A 23,262-nucleotide genomic window follows, 5' to 3' on the forward strand; every position below is an offset into this window, starting at 1 on the left:
TCCATGAGGCCTTCCCACACAGACCGGCCTCAGGAAGGGAAGGAGGAGGTAGGCCATTCTGACAGCCACAACCCGAGCTGAGGAAACAAGCAGAGGAACACAGAGAGTCTACATAAGTAAAAGGTGACAGGAGGTAAGCTGCACACAAGGGAAGCCGAGATGGGTTGGAGGCAATTAAGGGTGTGTTGCTGCCTCTGTGGCCAAGAGGTGAGTGCAAAGCCCTACATGGTGCCCTGTTTAGAGAAGGCTATTGTTTCAAACATATTTTTCTTGGTCCCTGGAGGCAGCATGAAACTGTGAAAGAAAGAGCCTTACCCCTTTTTTCAAGGAGCTCCAGACCACAGTTCTGGGTTGGGTGTGGGTGGTTGCCATTCGTTCATTTATGCCTGTCTGATATGGAGCCTCCCTCTGTTACCAGCCCTGTGCACTCAAGTGCCTTGCAGTCCAATGAGGATTAACTGTAGGTACAATGAGATGATGGGCATAAGTGTAACTGCTGAGGAGGCTTCATAGAGGGAAAGGTGATAAGAACTGAGCTTTTCTGGCATGAGGAGTTTACCAGGCAGGAGAAGTAGAGACGCTAGGCTAGGCAAATAGGCTGCAGCCATAATTCTGCGGAGAAACAGGTGTTGAACCAAGGCAACTCCATCTGGAGACATGTATAAGAAAGATTAGGAGATGGAATCTCCATCTTGGTCACTTACTTGGTCCTCTAAGACAGAAATGAGACCGAGAGTCTCTTAAATACTGGAGTTGTCCTGTCTCCTTGGGCTGATACACTGAACTGTCACATTTGGGTGAATAACACATTAAGGGGTAGACGGTCGGTTTGGGGGAATAAACTAAGTGACTAGGTCGCGGTTCCTCCTCCCGACTAAGCAGACCTCCTGGTGAGTGGTCTTGGGTTGCCCTGTGATCCCTGAAGCTGTGAATGGGCCCCACAGATACTCTAAAGCCAGGCGTCCATGTGTGCCCGGCTGGGGATCTAGGCCCCCCTGGTCTACCTAGGAATCTGAGTCTTGGTGGTCTGAGACACCTGGGGGACGACGTATCCCGGAGAAGGGACCAGGATTAAAGGCCACTCCCCAGGCTGCCCGGAGGAGGCTAGAAGGCAGGCGAGATAGCCGCAGTCCCAGGGAGGGTCTCACCCCTTGCTCCAGGGATGCGTTCTGGCGGGCCTGGCTGTGCGAGATCTGGGCTAGTGGCTTTGGCTGCGAACGGATTAGGTCTGATCCGATTAGAGCCTGGGCCGTCGGCTTCGCCCCCTTGCCAGGCTCTGCCAACGCCCGCCCCTCCCTCGTGGAGACCCGGAGACCTCCCTGAGAGCCTTCCCGCCCGGAACACGGGATTGGTGCAGAAATTCGAGAGGCTCCATGCGCCCCGGGCCTGGCTTGTTTCCACAGTGGGGGCTCTTGCTTCCGCCCCCTGCGGCTCTTCTGAGCCCCGCCCCGACCCTGCGGGTATCTGGGCCCGCGACGTCCCCGCCTCCATGCTTGCCGCGTGGCGGGTGGGTTCCTCCGGGTCGGGGCCCCGTGCCGCCTGTTCACCTGGGGCAGGACCGTGGCCCCATCCCACAGGTCTCCCGCCCGTGCACCTGTCGCCTAACGCCGCTTGCCGCGCCGCGCAGTACGCTTGCCCCGCGCTCCCAGTCCATGTGTCTCCTAGTCCCCAGCGAGGGGTCTGTCTGTTCCCCTGGCAGGCGGACCGAGGGGCCGGCGTCAGCGCTACGTGCGGCGGGGCCGGCGCGGCGGGCGGGGTGAGGGCGGCGCTGAGCGCAGCGGCGGCAGCGGCGGCGCGGGAGGCGGGGAGGCGCGGCGCGCCGGGGACAGCGGTGGACGGCGGCGGCGGCATGCGGCTCCTCGCGCTGCCCATCGTGGGCTGAGGCGTCCGCAGAACCGGCGGGAGGCGCGGCGGCCGGGCGAGCCGAGGGCGCAGCCAGCCGGGCGGACCGCGGACAGCGGTCGGGGCGCCGCGCCATGGGGCGAGCCGGGGGCGGGGGCCCGGGCCGGGGGCCGCCGCCACTGCTGCTGCTTCTGGGGGCCGCGCTGGTCCTGGCCTCTGGGGCCGTGCCGGGTAGGTATGACTGCGCCCGGGACCCCCGCGGCCCTCGCGCCCCACCCAGGGCAGGGGTCCCGCTGGCTGCAGGGACAGGTGGAGCTGTGAGCTGTGGCAAGGGGGCGGGGCACCGCCTATCCACGGCCGGGCGGCGGAAGGGTCCCAGGAGGTGGTGGGGGTCCGGGGAAGGCCGACCCGGGTGGAGGCCGACCCGGGTGGGGGTAGCCGGGACCCAAGAGCGCGGGCCGCTGTGCGGGATGGGGGCGGGGCCGGGGGCGGGGCTGGGGCGGGGCCTGAGGGTGAGACTTCAGGGCGGAACCTGGAGCTGAAGGAGCGCGCCTGTGGACGCGGCTCAGGGTGGGTTCCCGAGGGTGAGACTTCTGGGTGGGCCGAGCTGGGGGCCGCCCTGGCCCGGCTCCTCAGACGGCGGGGCAGGTCCGGCGAGACCCGAGCCACGAGCCGTTGGGCGGGCTGTGATCCTGGGCTTGGGGGCAGACTCCGGGACGGGGCTTAGAGGCGCCGGGTGGCTGGGGTTACACTGGGGCGGTGGGGTCTGCGGGTGGCGGGGTCTGGGTTGACCGGGTCTAGGCAAGCGGACCTGGCCGGGTCGGACCCGGGCTCCAGGGCTCCCCAGCGCGCCGCCCTGACGCCCCGCCCCTCGCCCTCCCGCCCGCAGCGCGTGAGGCGGGCAGCGCGGTCGAGGCCGAAGAGCTGGTGAAGGGCAGGCCGGCGTGGGAGCCGCGTGCCAACGACACGCGGGAAGAAGCCGGCCCACCAGCGGCTGGGGAAGATGAGGCGTCGTGGACCGCGCCTGGCGGCGAGCTGGCCGGGCCAGAGGAGGTGCTGCAGGCGACCGGCACCGCCTGGCTGGAGGCTGACAACCCAGGCCTGGGAGGAGTGACCGCAGAGGCGGGTAGCGGCGATGCCCAGGCCCTTCCAGCTACGCTCCAGGCTCCCCACGAGGTCCTCGAGCAGTCAGTCATGCCCCCTGCCATTCCTGAGGCTACAGAAGCCAGTGGGCCACCCTCCCCCACCCCTGGCGACAACCTGAGCCCAGCTTCTGAACTCCCCAAGGAGAGCCCCTTGGAGGTTTGGCTGAACCTGGGGGGCAGCACACCCGACCCTCAAGGGCCAGAGCCGACTTACCCCTTTCAGGGCACCCTGGAGCCCCAACCGGCATCAGATATCATTGACATCGACTACTTCCAAGGATTGGATGGTGAGGGTCGTGGCGCAGACCTGGGGAGCTTCCCAGGGTCACCAGGAACCTCAGAGAACCACCCTGATACTGAGGGAGAGACCCCTTCCTGGAGCCTGCTTGACTTATACGATGATTTCACCCCCTTTGATGAATCTGATTTCTACCCCACCACATCCTTTTACGATGACTTGGATGAAGAGGAGGAGGAGGAGGAGGATGACAAAGATGCAGTAGGAGGTGGAGACCTAGAAGATGAAAATGAGCTTCTAGTGCCCACTGGGAAGCCCGGTCTGGGGCCCGGGACAGGCCAGCCCAACAGTCGATGGCATGCTGTCCCTCCACAGCACACTCTGGGGTCGGTCCCTGGCAGCAGCATCGCCCTCAGGCCCCGCCCAGGAGAGCCAGGCAGGGACCTGGCCTCCAGTGAAAATGGCACTGAGTGCCGCAGTGGCTTTGTGCGGCATAATGGCTCCTGCCGGTCAGTGTGCGACCTCTTTCCAAGTTACTGTCACAATGGCGGTCAGTGCTACCTGGTGGAGAACATAGGGGCCTTCTGCAGGTAAGGGCATGGCAGGCAGGTGCACAGGGACACTGAAGTGTGTATGTGAGGCCGACTCAACAGAGGGCAGTGTGACAGGCACAGCTTGCAAGAGGTTGTACAGTCGTAGGATTCCCAGGTGGAGAAATGTTCACTCAGGCTTCTACAGAATTACTTCGTAAAATACACTTCCTGTGACCTTATCACTAGGAGAGGTTCCTCAGAAATAAGATTCTGTCTTTCCTCTGTGCGTTGTGTCCTTACCCAAACCCTCAGTTACAAGGGCAAAATGAGTCTGGGCGCTGTCGCTCACGCCTGTAATCCCAGCACTTTGGGAGGCCAAGGTGGGCAGATCACTTGAGGTCAGGAGATCGAGACCATCCTGGCTAACACGTGAAACCCCGTCTCTACTAAAAATGCAAAAATTAGCCGGGCGTGGTGGCGGGCGCCTGTAGTCCCAGCTACTAGGGAGGCTGAGGGAGGAGAATGGTGTGAACCCGGGAGGCGGAGCTTGCAGTGAGCGGAGATTGTGCCACTGCACTCCAGCCTGGGCGACAGAGCAAGACTCCGTATCAAAAAAAAAAAAACATAAAAAATTTAGCCGGATGTGGTGGTGGGCGCCTGTAATCCCAGCTACTCGGGAGGCTGAGACAGGAGAATTGCTTGAACCTGGGAGGTGGAGGTTGTGGTGAGCCGAGATCGTGCCATTGCACTCCAGCCTGGGTAACAGGAGCGAAACTCTGTCTCAAAAAAAAAAAAAGAAAAAAGAAAAAGGCAAAATGGCCGGGCGCGGTGGCTCAAGCCTGTAATCCCAGCACTTTGGGAGGCCGAGACGGGCGGATCACGAGGTCAGGAGATCGAGACCATCCTGGCTAACACGGTGAAACCCCGTCTCTACTAAAAAAAATACAAAAAACTAGCCGGGCGAGGTGGCGGGCGCCTGTAGTCCCAGCTACTTAGGAGGCTGAGGCAGGAGAATGGCGTAAACCCGGGAGGCGGAGCTTGCAGTGAGCTGAGATCCGGCCACTGCACTCCCGCCTGGGCGACAGAGCAAGACTCCGTCTCAAAAAAAAAAAAAAAGAAAAAAAAAGAAAAAGGCAAAATGAAGGGACTTCTTTAAGACTTTTGGAAAGAGGGCTGGGTTGAGGAGTGTTTGCTGGAGAGAGTTCTGGCGGTACTGGTGAGAGGGGTAGGCCCATAAACCTACTCTGTGGGATAAAGACAGCTGCTGAACACCGCTCTGTGCCTTGTGCACAGAGGGAGGAGGGGCCAGTTCCTCAGAAGGGATGTAGGCATGCAAACTCAAAAGGAAGGACCTTCTTGGAAACAGACCCCAAAATGCAGCTACTCACTCAGGTAAAATCAAGCTGAGGGTCTTCGTATTGCAGATGGAGGGGTGTTTCTTGACTTTGGGAGGTGGCTTTTTTCTCTCTACTTTGATGTTTGTCTACCTTGGGATATCATATCCATAAATCCTTTTAAAGACTCAGAGTTTAGTTTCCCTAAGGGCATTGTCTGCAGCTCATCAGTAATTACCCTACTCACCTCACTCTTGGGAACTGCCCTCACAGTGAGGTATTTAACTTGCTGGAGAGCTTGCAGCCTGATTCCAGAAGAATCCCAGGTTGGGGTGATCAGGTGGTTTGCTTGTCTCCATCCTTTACTGGCCGTAGAAGTGGAGTAGAGCCCTCAGACTCCTTTGAGGGTTGTCTCCATTAGGCCTAAGTGGAGCATTTCTGTCATCTGACTGTCTCTTTTTATTTTTAGTAGAGACAGCGTTTCACCATATTGGCCAGGGTGGTCTCAAACTCCTGACCTTAAGTGATCCGCCCACTTCAGCTTCTCAAAGTGCTAGGATTACAGGCGTGAGCCACCATGCCCGGCCAGGGTATCTCTTTTTCAAGTGCCATTCTCCATCCTTCTTGTTCTTGTTCGTTCTGCAGGTATATAAAGAATTCAAGTTCCTTGAGTCCTGATGTAGTGATCAGAGAATGACATATAGAAAGCAATGAGTATTTTGTCCTTGGCATTGTAACTTGAGTTCCAGTTTCTTTCTATGAAGTTCTTTTTTGTTTGTTTTGAGTTGAAGTCTCGCTCTGTCCCCAGGCTGGAGTGCAGTGGTGCAATCTCGACTCACTGTAATCTCCGCCTCCCAGGTTCACACCATTCTCCTGCCTCAGCCGCCTGAGTAGGTGGGACTACAGGTGCCCGCCACCACACCCGGCTAATTTTTTGTATTTTTAGTAGAAACGGGGTTTCACTGTGTTAGCCAGGATGGTTTCAATCTCCTGACCTCGTGATCTGCCCGCCTCAGCCTCCCAAAGTGCTGGGATTACAGGCATGAGCCACTGCACCTGGCCGAAGTTCTTTTTTATAAATGGTCATGACTTTAGGGTCACTCATAGGACGTGACCACACAGTTCTTGGAGTTGTCCAGCCACTGCCAAAAGGAGGTACTGTGATTAAGAAATTGTAGCAGTTTTATTTTTAAAAAGAAAATATGGCAATAAACTAACTTGCCCGTTGATTAAGAGCTACCAGAAATATGAGGAAACCCTGTGATTTTGCTCCTCAAACTTCAGTTTGGGGGACTATAGTGATGTAGCCTGGGGGTTGTGCAACCTCTTTGCAAAATCATCATCTTTCATCCTATTGGAGGCCTGGAATTTTCACCTTCAAAGTGAACTCCTCATAATAGTATGAAATTTTACAGCTCTAGAGAGCTGCAAAAATTCCCAGAATCTCCTGGAACTCTCGGAAAATTCCCAAGTAGAAGAATAAGATTGTCTTCCTCACTAAGCTACATGGCTCTGCCAGCATGGGTCTACCAGCCTCTCACTGCCTCACAAGGGCTTCTCCATGTGTCCACTCCAGTTACCCTTGCTTAGCTTCCATCCCAGGATCACATTCGGGCCTTCCTACCAGATTCCTCCCCTGGCTGTGTACACCCAGGCCTGGCCACGGCTTGAAAACTATTTTTGCATTCCACTCACAGGAGACTGCTGAGCCGTTGGTTGCAGACTGCAGTGTGCCTTTGTCTCTGTCACCCTGACCCACTGCAGGGAAATGAGCAGAGCTGTGGCAGAACTTCTCTAGAACACTGGAGTAGAGGGCCCCACTTAGAGGGGTCTGCATTCCCTGGCAACCTCAAACAGACAGCCCTCCATGACAGCAGAGGCTCAGTTGGAAAACAAAGAATTTCTTGCTAGCCATGTCTCCCCACCCTATTCTAGATGTGGAGTAGCCAGTTCTCTGGTGCATAATTTCCCCATTTCTGGATCCTTTTCTCTTGTCTGTCATTCACCCTGAGGTTCATGTCCTCCCTCCTTTGCCTGCCTCTGTATCCTTCCACATCTTTCCTCTTTGAAGCAGCCTCGTTCCCATGGAAACAGCAATGTCATTGGAAGAGTTGGAGCCTGGGAATGTCCCCAAGGGCAGGAGAAAGTCACTCAACAAAAAGACTAAAACCCACCCAGAGGGTTGATTCTCACTGTGCTTGCATGACAGTTCTCAGTACTAGAATAGGGAGCTTTAGGGGCAGAACTTGGGGGGCTGCAGAGATAGAAGGATCTACATCCATCTTTCTGTTTGTCCTTGTCTGTCACTTCCTTATTTTTCGGTGTCTTCTTAGCCACGTGTACTAGGTGGGTCTACAAAGCAGCAAGATAGGTTTGCATGTGCAGGGCAGGTCCTGGGACTTTGTAGTTGTAGCTCTTATTCCTCTTGTTTTTCATCTTTCTTTCACCCAGAGCCAAGGGCAGGGAGAGGCCTGAGAGGATCCTGTTGTTGTCTTCATTGAGGCTGCACAGCAGAAGACCAGGATTCCCTTCCCTCCTCGGTCACTTAGCAGTCAGAGAACTTTGACCAGTTCACTCGGTTTCTCTACTCCTCGGTTACCTCATTTATATCACAGACCTCAGAGCTCCCTGGCCCACTTCATAGAATGGTTGTGAAGGTGGGGGCGATCACACCAGCTCTGAAGTCTGTGCAGATTCGGAGCATTACAGTTGCTCTAGTTGGCCTTAGGAACAGGCTGTGGAGATAGGTGTTGGGGTCAGGGCCCAGGCCCTTGCTGTGGCCGTGGCTGCCTGCTCCATCGCTACGGTTTCTCAATGTCGCTGCTGCAGGTGCAACACGCAGGACTACATCTGGCACAAGGGGATGCGCTGCGAGTCCATCATCACCGACTTCCAGGTGATGTGCGTGGCCGTGGGCTCAGCTGCCCTCGTCCTGCTCCTGCTCTTCATGATGACGGTGTTCTTCGCCAAGAAGCTCTACCTGCTCAAGACAGAGAACACCAAGCTGCGTAGGACCAAGTGAGTCTGTGTCACTCACCCGTCCACCCAGGTCAGGGTGTGGGAGGCCCCCAACCCTGCTGTACCCCTCCAACTGATCCAGGGACTTTGTCGTGAGGGTTTCTGGCACCTGTGCTCCATTCCCAGCTGTTTTGTCGGTGCTAAAGATTCACCCAGGCTCGTCTGTTCCCACACAAAATGTGCTGGAGCCGCAGCAGAGGTGAAGCCCCTGTGGCACACTGCCGCTGTCCATCAGCTTCCCCAAACGCCTGCCCTAGGCATCTGAGAGCCTGCTTTAAAAAGGCAGCCAGCATGTAGCTACTCCTCCTCTAGCCCCCAAGTAAGTTACTCAGTCTGTCCACCCTCCTGATAGCCCCTTCTTCCCTGGACTGTGACAGCCAGCAGCCAGTGCGAGATGTCATTCACAATTCTGTGTGGAGGAACTCCATCTCTTTCACATCTGTCATCCAAAACCATCTCCTCCTCGGTGAATGCTGAGGAGAAAGTGTTTATTGAGCACCACACTGCATTGGTTTTTGAAAGCTAGTCAAGCCTGTGTCCAATCGGAAGTGCAAGGAACTTAAGGAAATCCTCTTTACCTCTCCTGAAAAGAATATGTGGGGAGAACTAGGTTTAACTTCCTCTACTGTGGATTTTGAGGGCCATATGGGATGTAGAATCTTATTTCAGCTCTTCCCTTAGCAAAGCAGTGACTATTGTGTGCATGTGAGAATCAACATGTGTTTGCCTTTAAGCCCGTGCCTTGAACACTAGGATGTGACCTTATACGCTATGAGAGAATTACTCCTATCACTAAGCAAAGTTAGAAAACCTTTTGGAAGTGTCACAGGAGTCACAAAAGGGAGATTGGAGTTCATCTTCCTTGGGACCCCAGAAACAATTTATGCAGAACTGCTCCCACTTCCCTTTCAACTTGTTGCCCCATTAATCCCCCTCCCCTTGACCTGAGACTCCCTCTAGAGAATATGACTGAAGGACTTTCCCTGGGTCCTGGGAAAAGGACAAAACACCATCTGTTGCTCCTTTGCTGGGTAGACTCACACAATGTACAGATGCCAGCAGCTCTCTGCAGCCTTTCAGCTAACCGCCGCGGGGCTGGTAGGGCCTCTCCATTGTGCCTGTGCACTGAGGCGGGCTGCATCTACGCACGTGATCACTCCAGAAAGACACAGTCCTGGACCCCTGGCTCCTCACGCCTACACCAAGGGGGTGGGTGAGCAGGGGTATCCAGGGGACAGGAGATGGGACTGCTTCAATCACGGCAGTTGCTGATGAGGATGGGGGAGAGAAAGGAACAACAGCCAGGGCAGTGAAGAAGCAAGAGCTGAGGCCAGGTGCAGGACACTATTCTAGGGCCTCCTCCTCTAGGCAGCCCTGTGTTTTTCACAGAGCATGGCCCTCTTGTTTCTCCACGTGCCTTCTTTCTTTCCCAAGCCTGGTTACTACTTTGATGGTGTGACATGCACCTGGTGCACTGCAGATACTGCCATAATTTATTTATTCTAAAATACACCTTTTTTCCCCCACATATTAACATCTCTGAAATTGGATTGTGTCTTACAATCACTGGCATCTTTTTTTTTTTTTTAAATTGAGACAGGGTCTCACTATGTTACCCAGGGTGGTCTTGAACTCCTGGGCTCAAGTGATCCTTCCACCTCAGCCTCCCAAATAGCTGTGACTACAGGCATGCACCACTGTGCCCAGCCACTGACATCTTATGATCACTGTTGGCCACATGGTAGTTATGATGTAGTGGTAATTCCCCGACATGCACAAATGGGTTCCTAGCTGTTCATATTGTTGTCAGTCCCTTATCTAAAGTCTAAATGAACTACTTCAAGTATATAAGAAAAGCTCAGTTGGGCATGGTGGCTCACGCCTATAATCCCAGCACTTTGGGAGGCCGAGGCAGGTGGATCACGACGGGTGGATCACAAGGTCAGGTATTCAAGACCAGCCTGGCCAAGATGGTGAAACCCCGTCTCTACTAAAAATACAAAAATTAGCTGGGTGTGGTGATGGGCGCCTGTAGTCCCAGCTACTCGGGAGGCTGAGGCAGGAGAATGGCGTAAACCCAGGAGGCGGAGGCTGCAGTGAGCCAAGATTGCGCCACTGCACTCCAGCCTGGGCAACAGAGCAAGACTCTGTCTCAAAAAAACAAAAACAAAAACAAAAAAAACCTCTAAGGTGTAAGAAAGTATTGGCTGATGGTTTAAGTGGTGGAAGTGTTTTTATTTTTTCTTAATGGTACATCAAATAATGGTGCATCTTATTACGGTCCATGGCATTTGGCTAGATGCTGCGACTCATGCCTGTAATCCCAAGACTTTGGGAGGCCAAAGCAGGAGCACCACCTGAACCCAAGGATTTGAGTCCAGCCTGAGCAACATAGCAAGACCTCATCTTTACAAAAAAAAAAAAAAAAAAATTGTTTTAAGATAATCCAGGAGAGGGGAGGGAGAACATTAGGACAAACAGCCAATGCATGTGGGGCTTAAAACCTAGATGATGGGTTGATGGGTGCAGCCAACTACCATGACACACGTATACCTATATAACAAACCGACATGTTCTGCACTTATATCCCGGAACTTAAAGTAAAATTTTAAAAAAAGATAATCCGTGGCATTTGATAAAACACAGTATTTGGCCGGGCACAGTGGCTCACACCTGTAATCCTAACACTTTGGGAGGCTGAGGCAGGCAGATTGCTTGAGCTCAGGAGTTCAAGATCAGCCTGGGCAACATGGTAAAACCCCATCTCTACAAAAATTACCTGGGGGCATGGTGGCATGCACCTGTAGTCCCAGCTACTTGGGAGGCTGAGGTGGGAGGATCACTTGAACCCAGGAGGTCAAGGCACAGTGAGCTGTGATTGTGCCATTGCACTCAAGCCTGGGCAACAGAGTGAGACCCTGTCTCAAAAAGAAAAGAAAAGAAAAGCCTTTAAAAACCAATAACCAGCACTAGGCACAGTTCTGCACTTACCAATAAAATTTAAAATACTTTTTTTAATAAAGAAAGAAATACAGTATTTGGGTTTTTTGTTTGTTTGTTCTTTGAGACGGAGTCTCGCTCTGTTGGCCTGGCTGGAGTGCAGTGGCATGATCTCGGCTCACTGCAACCTCCGCCTCCCGGGTTCAAATGATTCTCCTGCTTCAGCCTCCCAGGTAGCTGGGATTACAGGTGCATGCCACCACACCCAGCTAATTTTTGTATTTTTAGTAGAGATGGGGTTTCACCATGTTCACCAAGCTAATCTGACTCCTGACCTCAAGTGATCTGCCTGCCATAGCCTCCCAAAGTGCTAGGATTATAGGCGTTGAGCCACCATGCCCGGCCAAAATACAGTATTTGATCCAGAAGCTGAGACATTGTCATGTTTTGTCGTGATTATTTCACTTACATTTTTCCTTCACTCTTCTCTCTTAATCAGCAAATTCCGGACCCCAGCTGAGCTCCACAATGATAACTTCTCCCTCTCCACCATTGCCGAGGGCTCTCACCCAAATGTAAGGAAACTTTGCAACACTCCCCGTACCTCCTCCCCCCATGCCCGTGCCTTGGCTCACTATGATAACGTTATCTGTCAGGTAACTTGTTTTCTTCACATCTCTCCTCTTATGCATGCTTTGGCCCCTAGCCCATGTCTGGTGTCTATTTCAAAATATGAAATCCCCAGAGAGCTCTGGAGGTCAGCCTAGGGCAACTGGGTTGGGCAGCAAAGGTGGGAATAAGCACTTGATGATGTATCACTTATTTGACAAGCAGAATTTTAAATAGAAAAGGTCTTTTTCTTTTTAAAATTTTTATAGAGATGAGGTCTCACTGTGTTGCCCAGGCTGGTCTCGAACTCCTGGCCTCAAGTGGTCTTCGTGCCTCAGCCTCCTAAAGTGCTCGGATTGTAGGCATGAGCCACCTGCCTGGCTGAGAATATCTTTTTCTAGGATTACTCATGACTTTTTGCTTCATCTATACTTTAGAAGTCTGATTATTGTCTTATTTTCCGTATCAAGGAGAAAGGCTCTGCTTTCACTGCTGAGGAATTTCATGACGGTCAGTGAAGCAAATGATGGTTTTGCTCTTTGGGATGGGTGGAAAGAGTTCTGTGTCCTTGCTGCTATTTGAAGACCCTAAGAACTGGCAGGGTTATACACAGCTGGTTAGGGCCAAGGCCTGAAAACAAAACACTGGCAGAGCCTTAAGTCTAGGAATAATCCTGTTCTTAGGAGGATGGGCTTATAAATATCAGTTGAAATCCAATAAAAGATCCCAATAGACCATTTTCTAAAGACTGTGGCCTAGTGTATTGCCTGGATTAGACTGACCAGTAAAATACTAGAGAGAATTTCGAAAACAAGGCAGAAACCATCCAAATCCCAAATCGTGCCACATCCAAATCCTAGAATTCTCTATATAATGCAAGTTCCATACTTCAAGATAAATGCATTTTTACACAGATTATTACACAGATAAACAAGCTAAACTGAGACGGCAGACTGAAGCAATGGAGTTTAAGAAGAAATTTAGAAGACGTTCTTAGAAATCATGGACCATAGAGTGTCAGACCTCACAGGGGCCTCAGCAATCTAGACCAATACTGTCCAGTGGAACTTTCTGTGAAATAGAAGTGTTGTATATCTGCTCTGTCTACTACAACAGCCACTAGCCACTTGCGGCTGCAGAGCTCTTGAAAGGTAGTTAATGCTACCACATTACACAATGCAGACCTAGACTCCTGGGCTCAAGTGATACCCCTGCCTCAGCCTCCTGAGTCCCTAGGACTACAGGCATGTGCCACCACACCTGGCTCATTATTTTAACTTTTGTAAAGATGGGGTTTTGCCATGTTGCCCAGGCTGGTCTCAAACTCCTGGGCTCAAGTGATCCTCTTGCCGCAGCCTCCCAAAGTGTTTACACAGTGATTTACAAAGTGATTACAGGTGTGAGCTACCATGACTGGCCTTTTTCCTTTTATAGATGGGGAAATTGCAGCCCCAGAAGGGGGAAGAGAGAATAAGAGTAAATGTGCGGCCTCATTCACAAAACCCCAGAATAGGAAATCTTGGCCTGGTACAGGAGAAGTAAATGGGTGAATATAAATATGAAGTAAAAGAGGTAAACTTAGGATAATTTTTTAAAGACTTTGATGTAAAGGGTAGAAAAAGAACAGATTATTTCACTTGGTATGTACCAAGATACAAGTAAGATCAAGATGAACATTATAACCAAGGAAACACTATGTCTTATAAACTCTAAGATTGGTCACCGTGTTCATCAACCCACAGAGATGTAGGCACCCTGAGGGCAGGACAGAGTCTCGCTCGCTCTTCTCGGTGAGCACATTACCCCGCCCTCTTCAGTAACATGCACACAGTCAGCACTTGCTGAATACTAGTGAGTGATGGCCTGCTACGGGGGCTCTCAGTTCCACTGACCAATCTGCCATCCTGCATATGGCAGCAGGTCTGCCACAGCGGGAGCTCCTATAGTCAGCATGTTCACTGTCCACAGTTGGACAGAGTCCTCCCACTCCGCTTGACAGAGTGCAAGCGTCCTTAGGAAAGTTTCTGAGCCTTGTGTTTCTGGTACCACAGCTTCAGACACCTTTCCTCTTCCCAGAGGGGAAAAAGAAGGAGCTCCTCTTGGAGGGCTTGGCTACACAGCCAGTGCAAAGGTTTCTTGTTCTTGGCTGATCCAGCTTTGTGGAAAGTGAGGTTTTTGTACCTGAACACTGCCACTGACCCTTAGTTCAGAAGATGGCAAGCCTTGAAAACAGCAGAGCAGGGGGTGGTCAGCCACAGAAGGGTGGTGGTCGGCCACAGTGGGTGGTTGGCCACAGGCAGTGGTGATCTAGCATGAGGCTTGGGGGGTCAGCTACGGGGCGGGTGAGGGTGTCGGCCATGGTGGGCTATGCCTGAGATGGGGTGATGGGGTGGCCAAGGCAGCACTCAAGCCATCCGTTAGGAAGCAGCAAGATCTGGCTCTGGTTCTCTCCTGGCTCCTCTTAGATCTTGAGGCTGATGCCTTCTTTTTTTTTTTTTTTTTTTTTTTGAGATGGAGTCTCTCTCTGTCACCCAGGCTGGAGTGCAGTGACCGATCTTGGCTCACTGCAAGCTCCGCCTCCCGGGTTCACGCCATTCTCCTGCCTCAGCCTCCTAAGTAGCTGGGACTACAGGCACCCGCCACCTCGCCCAGCTAGATTTTTTGTATTTTTTAGTAGAGACGGGGTTTCACCGTGTTAGCCAGGATGGTCTCGATCTCCTAACCTCATGATCTGCCCGTCTCGGCCTCCCAAAGTGCTGGGATTACAGGCTTGAGCCACCGCGCCCGGCCCCCTTTTTTTTGTTTTAACCAAATACCCAGACTCCAAGGAGATTGAGGCTGGTGTCTTTCTGTCAGCTTGTGCCCAAGGGGACATCATCCTCTCCTCTCTGAAAGCAGAGAGGTGACTCTCCTATCCAGCAGGAAATGTACTGGTGGATTTTCTACCTTCATCTCTAATTCTCTCCACCTCACCCAAAGGTCAAACTTAGTCATATTCAAGATCTTGCGGGCATTGCTGATGAACACTGTTGCCACTTGTTTATGAAGTGAAGCCCTGCTCACTGCTACAGCCGCCACACTGACTGCCTCCAAGGGGTGCCAGCAGCCGGGGAGAGTGAGAAATCCTCCAGATGAGCCGGGAGGAGAGACGAGGGGGCACCGGAGTCCAGCCTGCCTTGTGGCCTCTCCCCACCCCTCTCTCCCCGCCCCCAAACTCCTTGCTGGTATTGGTGTTCTCTAAAATTTTGGAGAGTTTTTTTTTATTTTCATGGAGGCGTTATTTCTTTTATATAAGCAAAATAGGTTGAGCAGGTCAATTTCCTACACTGTTTCAATCACCTCTACTAGCCACACTCTGAAAAGATTGCTAACAAAAAAGTCTGGGGCTTTGGGCCTGTGACAAGGAAGGGTCAGTGGCTGGTATCTGTGCCAGTGGCACCTCCTTCCCTCCTCCACTCCTCTCTGCCCTCAGGCTGATGTGCGGCTCTGTAGCTGGCCGGCCTTAGGCTGAGTCTGTGTAAGTGTCTTGTGTAGCTGAACAACCAGCCTTGAAGGGTATGTCAGGAGGCACGGAGAGTGTAGGAAGCTGCCCGCGCTCCAGGCACACTGCGTGAATGAAGCCACCAGAAACCCAGGGCAGCTGCCCCAACACTGGGCTGCCCTGGTGGTCCCCACAACAGTGCTGTGGAGACCATGGGGGTAACTTGGGTTGTGCTAAGATTTGACAGACCTTCCAGGATTTCAGTTTGTTACTAGGGTTTCTCCATTGATGCCCCTGTGCTTTTTGTTTGTTTGTTTGTTTTTTCCTATTTAACTCTTACTTCCCAGACTCTCCTCTTGCATGTATTTGTTAAAGCACTGACTGCCCACCCTCTTCCAATAGATGTTTGCCTCTGACCAGTGGGGTCCAGACCTGAACCCACATGACCCCTGGGTTGAAGGGTGTCCATATTGCTGGGGTTGAAGGCTGGGAGCAGTGAGTCCGCAGTGGTTCCTAGAAACTTATGCCAGATGTTGATCCAGCTCCCTTGTGATGAGGTACTTCTGTTAAGTCAAAGGCAGTTGGACCTGCTGTGGAATTCAGCTACCCTTGGCTTAATAGGATCAAGTTCTAGAGCAAACACCTGGGTTAGGAGAGCCCCATCTTGGTGTAGACATTCCTTTGCCTGTTGTGTTTGTTGGAGGGATTCAGCTTGTCTAATAGCGCTGTTTGCATATCTCTTGCTTTTGGGATATGCTTCTTCCATCCCTTGGCTCAGAAGGCAGTTTTCTAATCTGGACCTCATGGGCCCTTGAGGGGTCAGGTTTAATCTGGGAGCCCACCTTCATGGCATCAGAGCTCTGAGACCTGGGTCTGTGAGGAGTCACTTAGTCCACTTTTCTTCACATTATGAGAATGTTTCTGTACCCCTGTATGCCCCCAAAGAATATGTGATGAAGGAGTTGAGGGTGAGAGGTTATCTTGAAAGACATAAAAGCAAGTTGTATCCTTGTAAGAGGAGAGGTGAGTATAGGTCCTCTTGTCCTGTTTCAGATTTTAGTGTGATTCAAAGTCCATCCTACATAACGATAGTGTTAGCTCAGCTCTCAAGCTTTCATGCCCATGGTTTCCCCCAAACAGTACAGAAGTACACGAAATAAAAAAGTGCAGCTCTACTTCACCCCCACTTCCCTCTCCATAAAGTACACACGTGTGTGTATATATATACACACAAACACCTATATCTATATTTTTGAAACATAAATGAGATTTTGCTATACATATGTTCTACCCCTTACTTTTTTTCAATCAGTGTAACATGGAGATCTTTCTGTCTCAGCAGATGGACATTTATGTCGCTGCACAGTGTTTTCTGATTCTAAGCAGTGATTGACCGTTCAATTGGCTACACGTGCTATGTGCAGCTGCCTTGCCTCACGTATGCCTCAGTACTCTATGAAGTTCATTGTCTCGTTCTTGTCTCATTGGGACAAGGAACATGTGTTCCCCTGTCTATAAATCATGTGTGAAGTCTTTGAAACTCTACTAAATTGTCCTCCTTAATACTGGCCTCTGGAGAAGCACTGAGTGAGGCTATGGCCATTGGGCAGCTGGCAGTGATTTCCATACGCACAGAACTCGTGGACGCCCCGGTGTCCTGTGTGTACAAACGCCATGGAAAGCCTGGGGTCTCTCCCTGCTTTCTTTCCAACTCATCACTCCCATAACCTAGTGCTGTTATGGGTCAAATTCAGTAGCAGGCAGCACAGACGAGGACTCACCAGACTTCTGTGGAGAACACCCTGGTCCTTAAGCATGATGGTAATCTTGAATTTTGGTAGTGGTTGAAGCAAGAATGGCCTTAGCTAGCTGGTCAGATTAGGACACTCTCTACCTTCTTGCCATCCATGAATCTGCCTTAGTGGTTACACACCCTCTTCCATCAGCAGAGTTCCAAGCACTTACAACAGCTGTTTGGGGCACCAGAGAAAGAACTGAAGCCCACTGAATTGTACTAGGTATATTCCCCTTAGGTGGTCCTAAAGGAAATGAGTAAAGCAAGAGTTGCCACAGAAGTTCTCTGAATGTGCAGAATGTAGACCTGGAGGACTTTGTGCTAGTGTGGGCTTCCTGAGAACCTTTAAAAGGCAAATTCAGGCTGGTGTGGTGGCTCACACCTGTCATCCCAGCACTTCGGGAGGCCGAGGTGGGTGGATCACTTGAGGCCAGGAGTTTGAGACCAGCCTGGCCAACATGGTGAAACCCCATCTCTACTAAAAATACAAGTTAGCCAGGCATGGTCGCGAGCGCCTATAATCCCAGGTTCTGGGGAGACTGAGGTACGAGAATCCCTTGAACCCAAGAGGTTCAAGATTGCAGTCAGCCAAGATCACACTACTGTATTCTGGCCTGGGTGACACAGCGAGACTCCATCTCAAAAATAAATAAATACATACATACATATATACATAAAATGCAAATTCATCTCAGGTTCAGGAGTTTGTCAGAGAGAGCTTGTCACAGGGCTGTAGGCAATATACATGGATTATTACATGAGAATCAGCAGTGCAAATATCATGTGATGCAGAGCGTGGCAAGCCATTGAGGCAGCCAGCTTCATTCGGGCTTGGATTGAGGACATACCTTTTGGCAGGTTCACTTGTGCCAATGAGAGGCTGACACATCTTTGACCTCTACTCAGAGGACATGCTCTTACTGTGGGGAGAGAGGCCCCTAGCATAGCCAGGAGCAGTTCTGCACTTTACCAGTCCTGTGCATACCCCACTGTATACACTGATGAGACATGTTCCCTGACCAAGACATCTTTGTGAAAGCAAAACTCAACAGGATGGAAGGCCAGAGGAAGGCCGGGCTCAGCAGGCCACGCAGAGCTCATCAACACATGAGGCTATAGAGGCACCTGGGCCAAGGGACTCTTTCTTCCCGATCTCTGTTCAAGAGAAAACCTTGGACATGGCCCAAACTAAAGGTATTTGTAAGCTGATTACTGTCAAGTTGTCCTCTCTGCCTGGCCATTGCTTTTAAGGATGACTTTCCTAAAAAGTTGCTGCTAATGAGTTACTTTGGTTCCTTTTAGTTCATTCAAGTCTTGGAGCTTTTTCCTTGTTTCAGTGATGCTTCCTTCAGCCAGATAGAAAAACCTGATATTATTATTTGATTGCTGTATGCATTGTCTCCCCCCACCCCAACTTTTTCCCTCTTCCAGGATGATCCTAGTGCTCCCCACAAAATCCAGGAGGCTCTCAAATCCTGCCTGAAAGAGGAGGAGTCATTTAACATCCAGAACTCCATGTCACCCAAACTTGAGGGTGGCAAAGGTGACCAGGCTGACTTGGATGTGAACTGTCTTCAGAATAATTTAACCTAAAACAGAGCAAGAAGAGAGGAAGCGGGGCTGCTGGGTGGGGGGTAGGGGAAAGAAACATTATCTCCTCTTGTACAGAGTCTATTTCTTGTAACCATTTGTTAAACTCTTTTCTTTTTCTGATCTCATGGCATGCTTTGATGTATTTTGTACAGGAGGCAAAAAAAAAAAAAAAAAAAATACTTAAAATAAGCAAAGAAACTGAACAAAATTGCATATATTGGGTTGTTTTGTCTGTGCTGTCTGTACATTGCTTCTGCTGCTGTGATTTCTAAACCTGTGCTGTTATTCAACTGACTTTTTTTTGTACTTTGACCCACCTTTTTTTGAAATACCAGTAAAAAACAAAGTTCTTGAAATAAAACTTTTTAAAAAGTTATTCATTTTCTTAGTCATTGTGTCCACTCCTTTGAGTTTGAGTTGAGTTACCTCCACTGAAGATGTTTGTTTATCTATTTATTTATTTTGAGGTGGAATCTCGCTCTGTCGCCCAGGCTGGAGTGCAAGGCTCATGGCGGCTTTACCTCCCCAGCTCAAGTGATCCTCCCACCTCAGCCTTCGGAGTAGCTGGGACTACAGGTGCATGCCAACACACCTGGCTAATTTATACATCATTTTTTTGGAAAGGCAGGGTCTCACTATGTTGCCCAGGCTGGTCTCAAACTCCTGGGCTCAAGCAATCTTTCACCTCAGCCTCCCAAAGTGCTGGAATTACAGGTGTGAACCACTGCACCTGGCCAAGGATGTATATTTATTTATATTTATTTATTTGTTTATTTATTTTTTGAGACAGAGTCTCACTCTGTTGCCCAAGCTGGAGTGCAGTGGCGTGATCTCGGCTCAATGCAACCTCCACCTCCTGGGTTCAAGTGATTCTCATGCCTCAGCCTCCCAAGTAGCTGGGACTACAGGTGTGTGCCACCAGGCCTGGCTAATTTTTGTATTTTTAGAAGAGACAGGGTTTCACCATGTTGGCCAGGCTGGCAAAGATGTATATTTAAACATGTTTGAAATATCAGAAATGTTCTGTGTGTTTGTCTGCTTAGGCTATCATGACAAAATACCACAGACTGGGTGGCTTAAACAGCACAAATTTATTTTCTCATGGTTCTGGAGGCTGGAAGTTCAAGATCAACCCAAGAGGGTTGGTTTCTGATGAAGCCTCTCTTCCTGGCTTGCAAATAGCTGCCTTCTCATTGCATCCTCACACAGCTTTTTCTCTGTATGCCTGTGAAAAGAGAAAGATCTTTGATGTCAGTTCCTGTTCTTACAAGGACACCAATCCTATTGGATTAGGGCCCCTCCTTTATCAACTTTTTAATCTTAGCCCATTAAAAGCCCTGTCTCCAAATATAGTCACAGTGGAAATTGGGGCTTCAACGTATGGATTTTAGGGGAACACAGTTCAGCCTGTAACAGTCTGTATCACCTACTATTAAGAATACTCTGGCTGGGTGCAGTAGCTCTCGCCCACTGTAATCCCAGCACTTTGGGAGGCCGAGGTGGGCGGATCACAAGGTCAAGAGATCGAGACCATCCTGGCCAACATGGTGAAACCCCGTCTCTACTAAAAATACAAAAATTAGCTGGGCGTGGTGGCGCGTGCCTGTAGTCCCAGCTACTCAGGGGGCTGAGGCAGGAGAATCACTTGAACCTGGGATGCAGAGGCTGCAGTGAGCCAAGATCATGCCACTGCACTCCAGCCTGGGTGACAGAGTGAGTCTCTGTCTCAAAAAATATATATATACTTTCATTCTTTCATAAATGTTTAGTAAGCTGGGCAGCATGGCACACACATATAGTCCCAGCTACTCAGGAGCCTGAGACAGGAGGATCGATTGAGTCCAGGAATTCTGGGCTATAGTGCACTATGATGATTGGGTGTCCACACTAAGTTTGGTAACAATATGGTGTCCCCTGGGAGCATGGGACCACCAGGTTGCCTAAGGAGGGGCAAACCAGCCCAGATCAGAAGCAGAAAAGGTCAAAACTCTCGTGGTGATCATTAATGGGATTAAGCCTGTGAATAGCTATTGCACTCCAACCTGGGCAACACAGCTGAGACCCTACCTCTAAAAATTAAAATGTTTATTAAGCACTTACTCTGCGCCAGCACTATGCTAGATGCTAGGAATACTAAATGAATAAAATAGATCCAAACCTCAACAAGTTAATAGTCGGCTTGAGAAACAGACATAAACAAACAATTATAACAGTGTGTCAGTATTATAACAGTGTGTGTCAGTGTGTAAAAAGCTATGAGAGTTGGAGTTAAGATTTCAGAAAGGGCCGGGCGCGGTGGCTCACGCCTGTAATCCCAGCACTTTGGGAGGCCAAGGTGGGAGGATCACCTGAGGTCAGGAGTTCGAGCCCAGCCTGGCCAATATGATGAAACCCCGTCTCTACTAAAAATGCAAAAATTAGCTGAGCATGGTGGCAGGCACCTGAAATCACAGCTACTTGGGAGGCTGAGGTAGGAGAATTGCTTGAACTCAGAGGACGAAGTTTGAAGTGAACTGAGATGGTGCCACTGCACTTCAGTCTGGGTGACAGAGCAAGACTCCGTCTCAAAAAAAAAAAAAAAAAAAAAGAGGCTGGGCGCGGTGGCTCAAGCCTGTAATCTCAGCACTTTGGGAGGCCGAGACGGGCAGATCAGGAGGTTACGAGATCGAGACTATCCTGGCTAACACGGTGAAACCCTGTCTCTACTAAAAAATACAAAAAACTAGCCAGGCGAGGTGGCAGGCGCCTGTAGTCACAGCTACTCAGGAGGCTGAGGCAGGAGAATGGCATAAACTCAGGAGGCGGAACTTGCAGTGAGCTTAGATCCGGCCACTGCACTCCAGCCTGGACGACAGAGCGAGACTCCGTTTCAAAAAAAAAAAAATATATATATATATATATATATACACATACACACACACACACACACATATATATATATATTTCAGAAAGGCTTCAAAGAGAGGAAGTTTAAATTGGACTTTGAAGGATAAGGAGGCATTTTTCAGGATAAAATAGGAGACGAGGACATTGAAGGCAAAGGTGGAATATTCAGGAAAGTAGTCTATATGAAGAGATTGTATGATGAAGCTGAAAAGGGCAATTTAGGACAGATTACAAACAGCCCTGAATGCCATTTAAGCACAGAGCTGAGGGATAGTCGGATTTGTTTTGTGAAAAGACAACTCTGGAGACAGTGGGTAAGGCAGATTGAGGATGGGGATTGTAGTATGGGGATGGATTAGAGAGTGAAGATTTCAAATAGCCAGACTTACCAGCGATTGGAGTTTTCTTGAACATTTTGCCTGTGTTCACTCTGTGATCATTCCAATAACTGGAATCCTTATGTGTTCCTGTCACCTAATTTCTGCTGGTTCCCCTGATGTGTGTTCACGTGTGCCTCATTTTTTACTTTGTGCTGGACATTGTATTTGAAAACCTGTTCATTAAAATATTTTGAAGCCTAGGACGATTTCTGCCTCTAGAGAGGAATTTTATTTGCTTCTGTCAAGTACCCAGGAGCACTAGAATTCTGGGGTCACAGTAATCCAGATTCAAGGTTGGAGATTTTCTAAGCCACTGAAACCAAGCCACAGACCTGTCAGACTATGCAAGGGCTGGTTTCGTTCTGGTTTATCCTTAACCCTAGGGTATAATCCTCTCAGGTCACACCTCAAAACAGGCAGTGGTTTACCAGTATTCCACCTTTGGTAGGCCCCGTACTCCAGCTCCCCCTGCCCAGCCCTACAAAACTTTCAGAAACACAACCCATTCTCTCCATTGCCTCTGCTAAATGGGCAGTTGCCTCCAGGCCCAAGTGGCCCAAATGCTGGGCTCACCTGTCTGGATTCGTGTCCTCTCTGGGATGTTAGCCTAGTAATTCTTTAGTATCTTGTTAGCTCTTTGATGCTTTTCAAATGTTTTGGCTCCTAGTGCAAGAGTTGGTACAATTTACCTAGTCTCCCATTTACTAACAACAGAAGTCCTCTGTTTTCATCTTGGGTCTCTTGCCCAGATGGTGTTTAGCTGGCGCCATGAGCTCAGTCTGCTCTTTGCTGTGGCATAGGGCTGCATATTGGGGCGTGTGTCATGGGTTCCTAACCACATCTCTGACCCACTTACAGCTCGTTGGTTCTGCTTGGGCCTTTCTGGACTCTGTTAACTAGGGAACTTGTCTTTCATGGATAGGTACCTCTGGATCCTTTCACAATTAGGCCCAATCAAGAGGGACTGGATGTAAAAGTACTTTGTAGGCCCAGCGTAGTGGCTCATGTCTGTAATCCCAGCACTTTGGGAGGCCAAGGCGGGCGGATCACCTGAGGTCAGGAGTTCAAGACCAGCCTGGCCAACATGGTGAAACCCCATCTCCACTAAGAAAAAATATAAAATTAGCCAAGCATTGTGGCAGACGCCTGTAATCCGAGCTACTCGGGAGGCTGAGGCAGGAGAATCACTTAAATCCAGGAGGTGGAGGTTGCAGTGAGCCGAGATCGCCCCATTGCACTCCAGCCTGGGCTATAAAAGCGAAACTTCATCTCAAAAAAAAAGCACTCGGGAGGCTGAGACAGAATTGCTTGAACCTGGGAGGCAGAGGTTGCAGTGAGCCGAGATTGTGCCACTGCACTCCAGCCTGGGAGACAGAGTGAAGATTCCGTCTCCAAAAAAAAAAAAAAAAAAAAAAAAAAAGGTGCTTTGTAAATTCTAGATCTCAGCAGACAGAAGGTTTTCTTAGTG

General features: G+C 50.3%; 1 protein-coding gene across 2 annotated transcripts; it reads left to right on the forward strand.

Moving 5' to 3' along the window:
* The first annotated feature begins 1,796 nt into the window (after positions 1–1,796).
* On the forward strand, positions 1,797–18,904 carry CSPG5 (chondroitin sulfate proteoglycan 5). 2 transcript variants are annotated; one of them, XM_007984067.3, is made up of 5 exons: positions 1,797–2,073; positions 2,732–3,815; positions 7,922–8,110; positions 11,550–11,706; positions 18,367–18,904. In XM_007984067.3, exons 1-5 carry the CDS (start codon positions 1,977–1,979, stop codon positions 18,526–18,528), a joined length of 1,689 nt encoding a protein of 562 aa, XP_007982258.1. In that variant the 5' UTR covers positions 1,797–1,976; the 3' UTR covers positions 18,529–18,904. The 2 variants fall into 2 exon arrangements, with proteins under 2 accessions (XP_007982258.1, XP_007982259.1); XM_007984068.3 differs by having other exon boundaries at positions 11,550–11,625.
* Positions 18,905–23,262: the final 4,358 nt, after the last annotated feature.

Source organism: Chlorocebus sabaeus, chromosome 22, assembly GCF_047675955.1.
Source record: "Chlorocebus sabaeus isolate Y175 chromosome 22, mChlSab1.0.hap1, whole genome shotgun sequence".
NCBI lineage: Eukaryota > Metazoa > Chordata > Mammalia > Primates > Cercopithecidae > Chlorocebus > Chlorocebus sabaeus.

Bases quoted from the DNA above. Each gene is read 5' to 3' on its own strand.
- CSPG5 (XM_007984067.3), top strand. From the start codon at position 1,977: ATGGGGCGAGCCGGGGGCGGGGGCCCGGGCCGGGGGCCGCCGCCACTG. The intron at 2,074-2,731 runs GTAGGTATGACT...TCCCGCCCGCAG, and splicing joins GGCCTCTGGGGCCGTGCCGG to CGCGTGAGGCGGGCAGCGCG. The intron at 3,816-7,921 runs GTAAGGGCATGG...TCGCTGCTGCAG, and splicing joins AACATAGGGGCCTTCTGCAG to GTGCAACACGCAGGACTACA.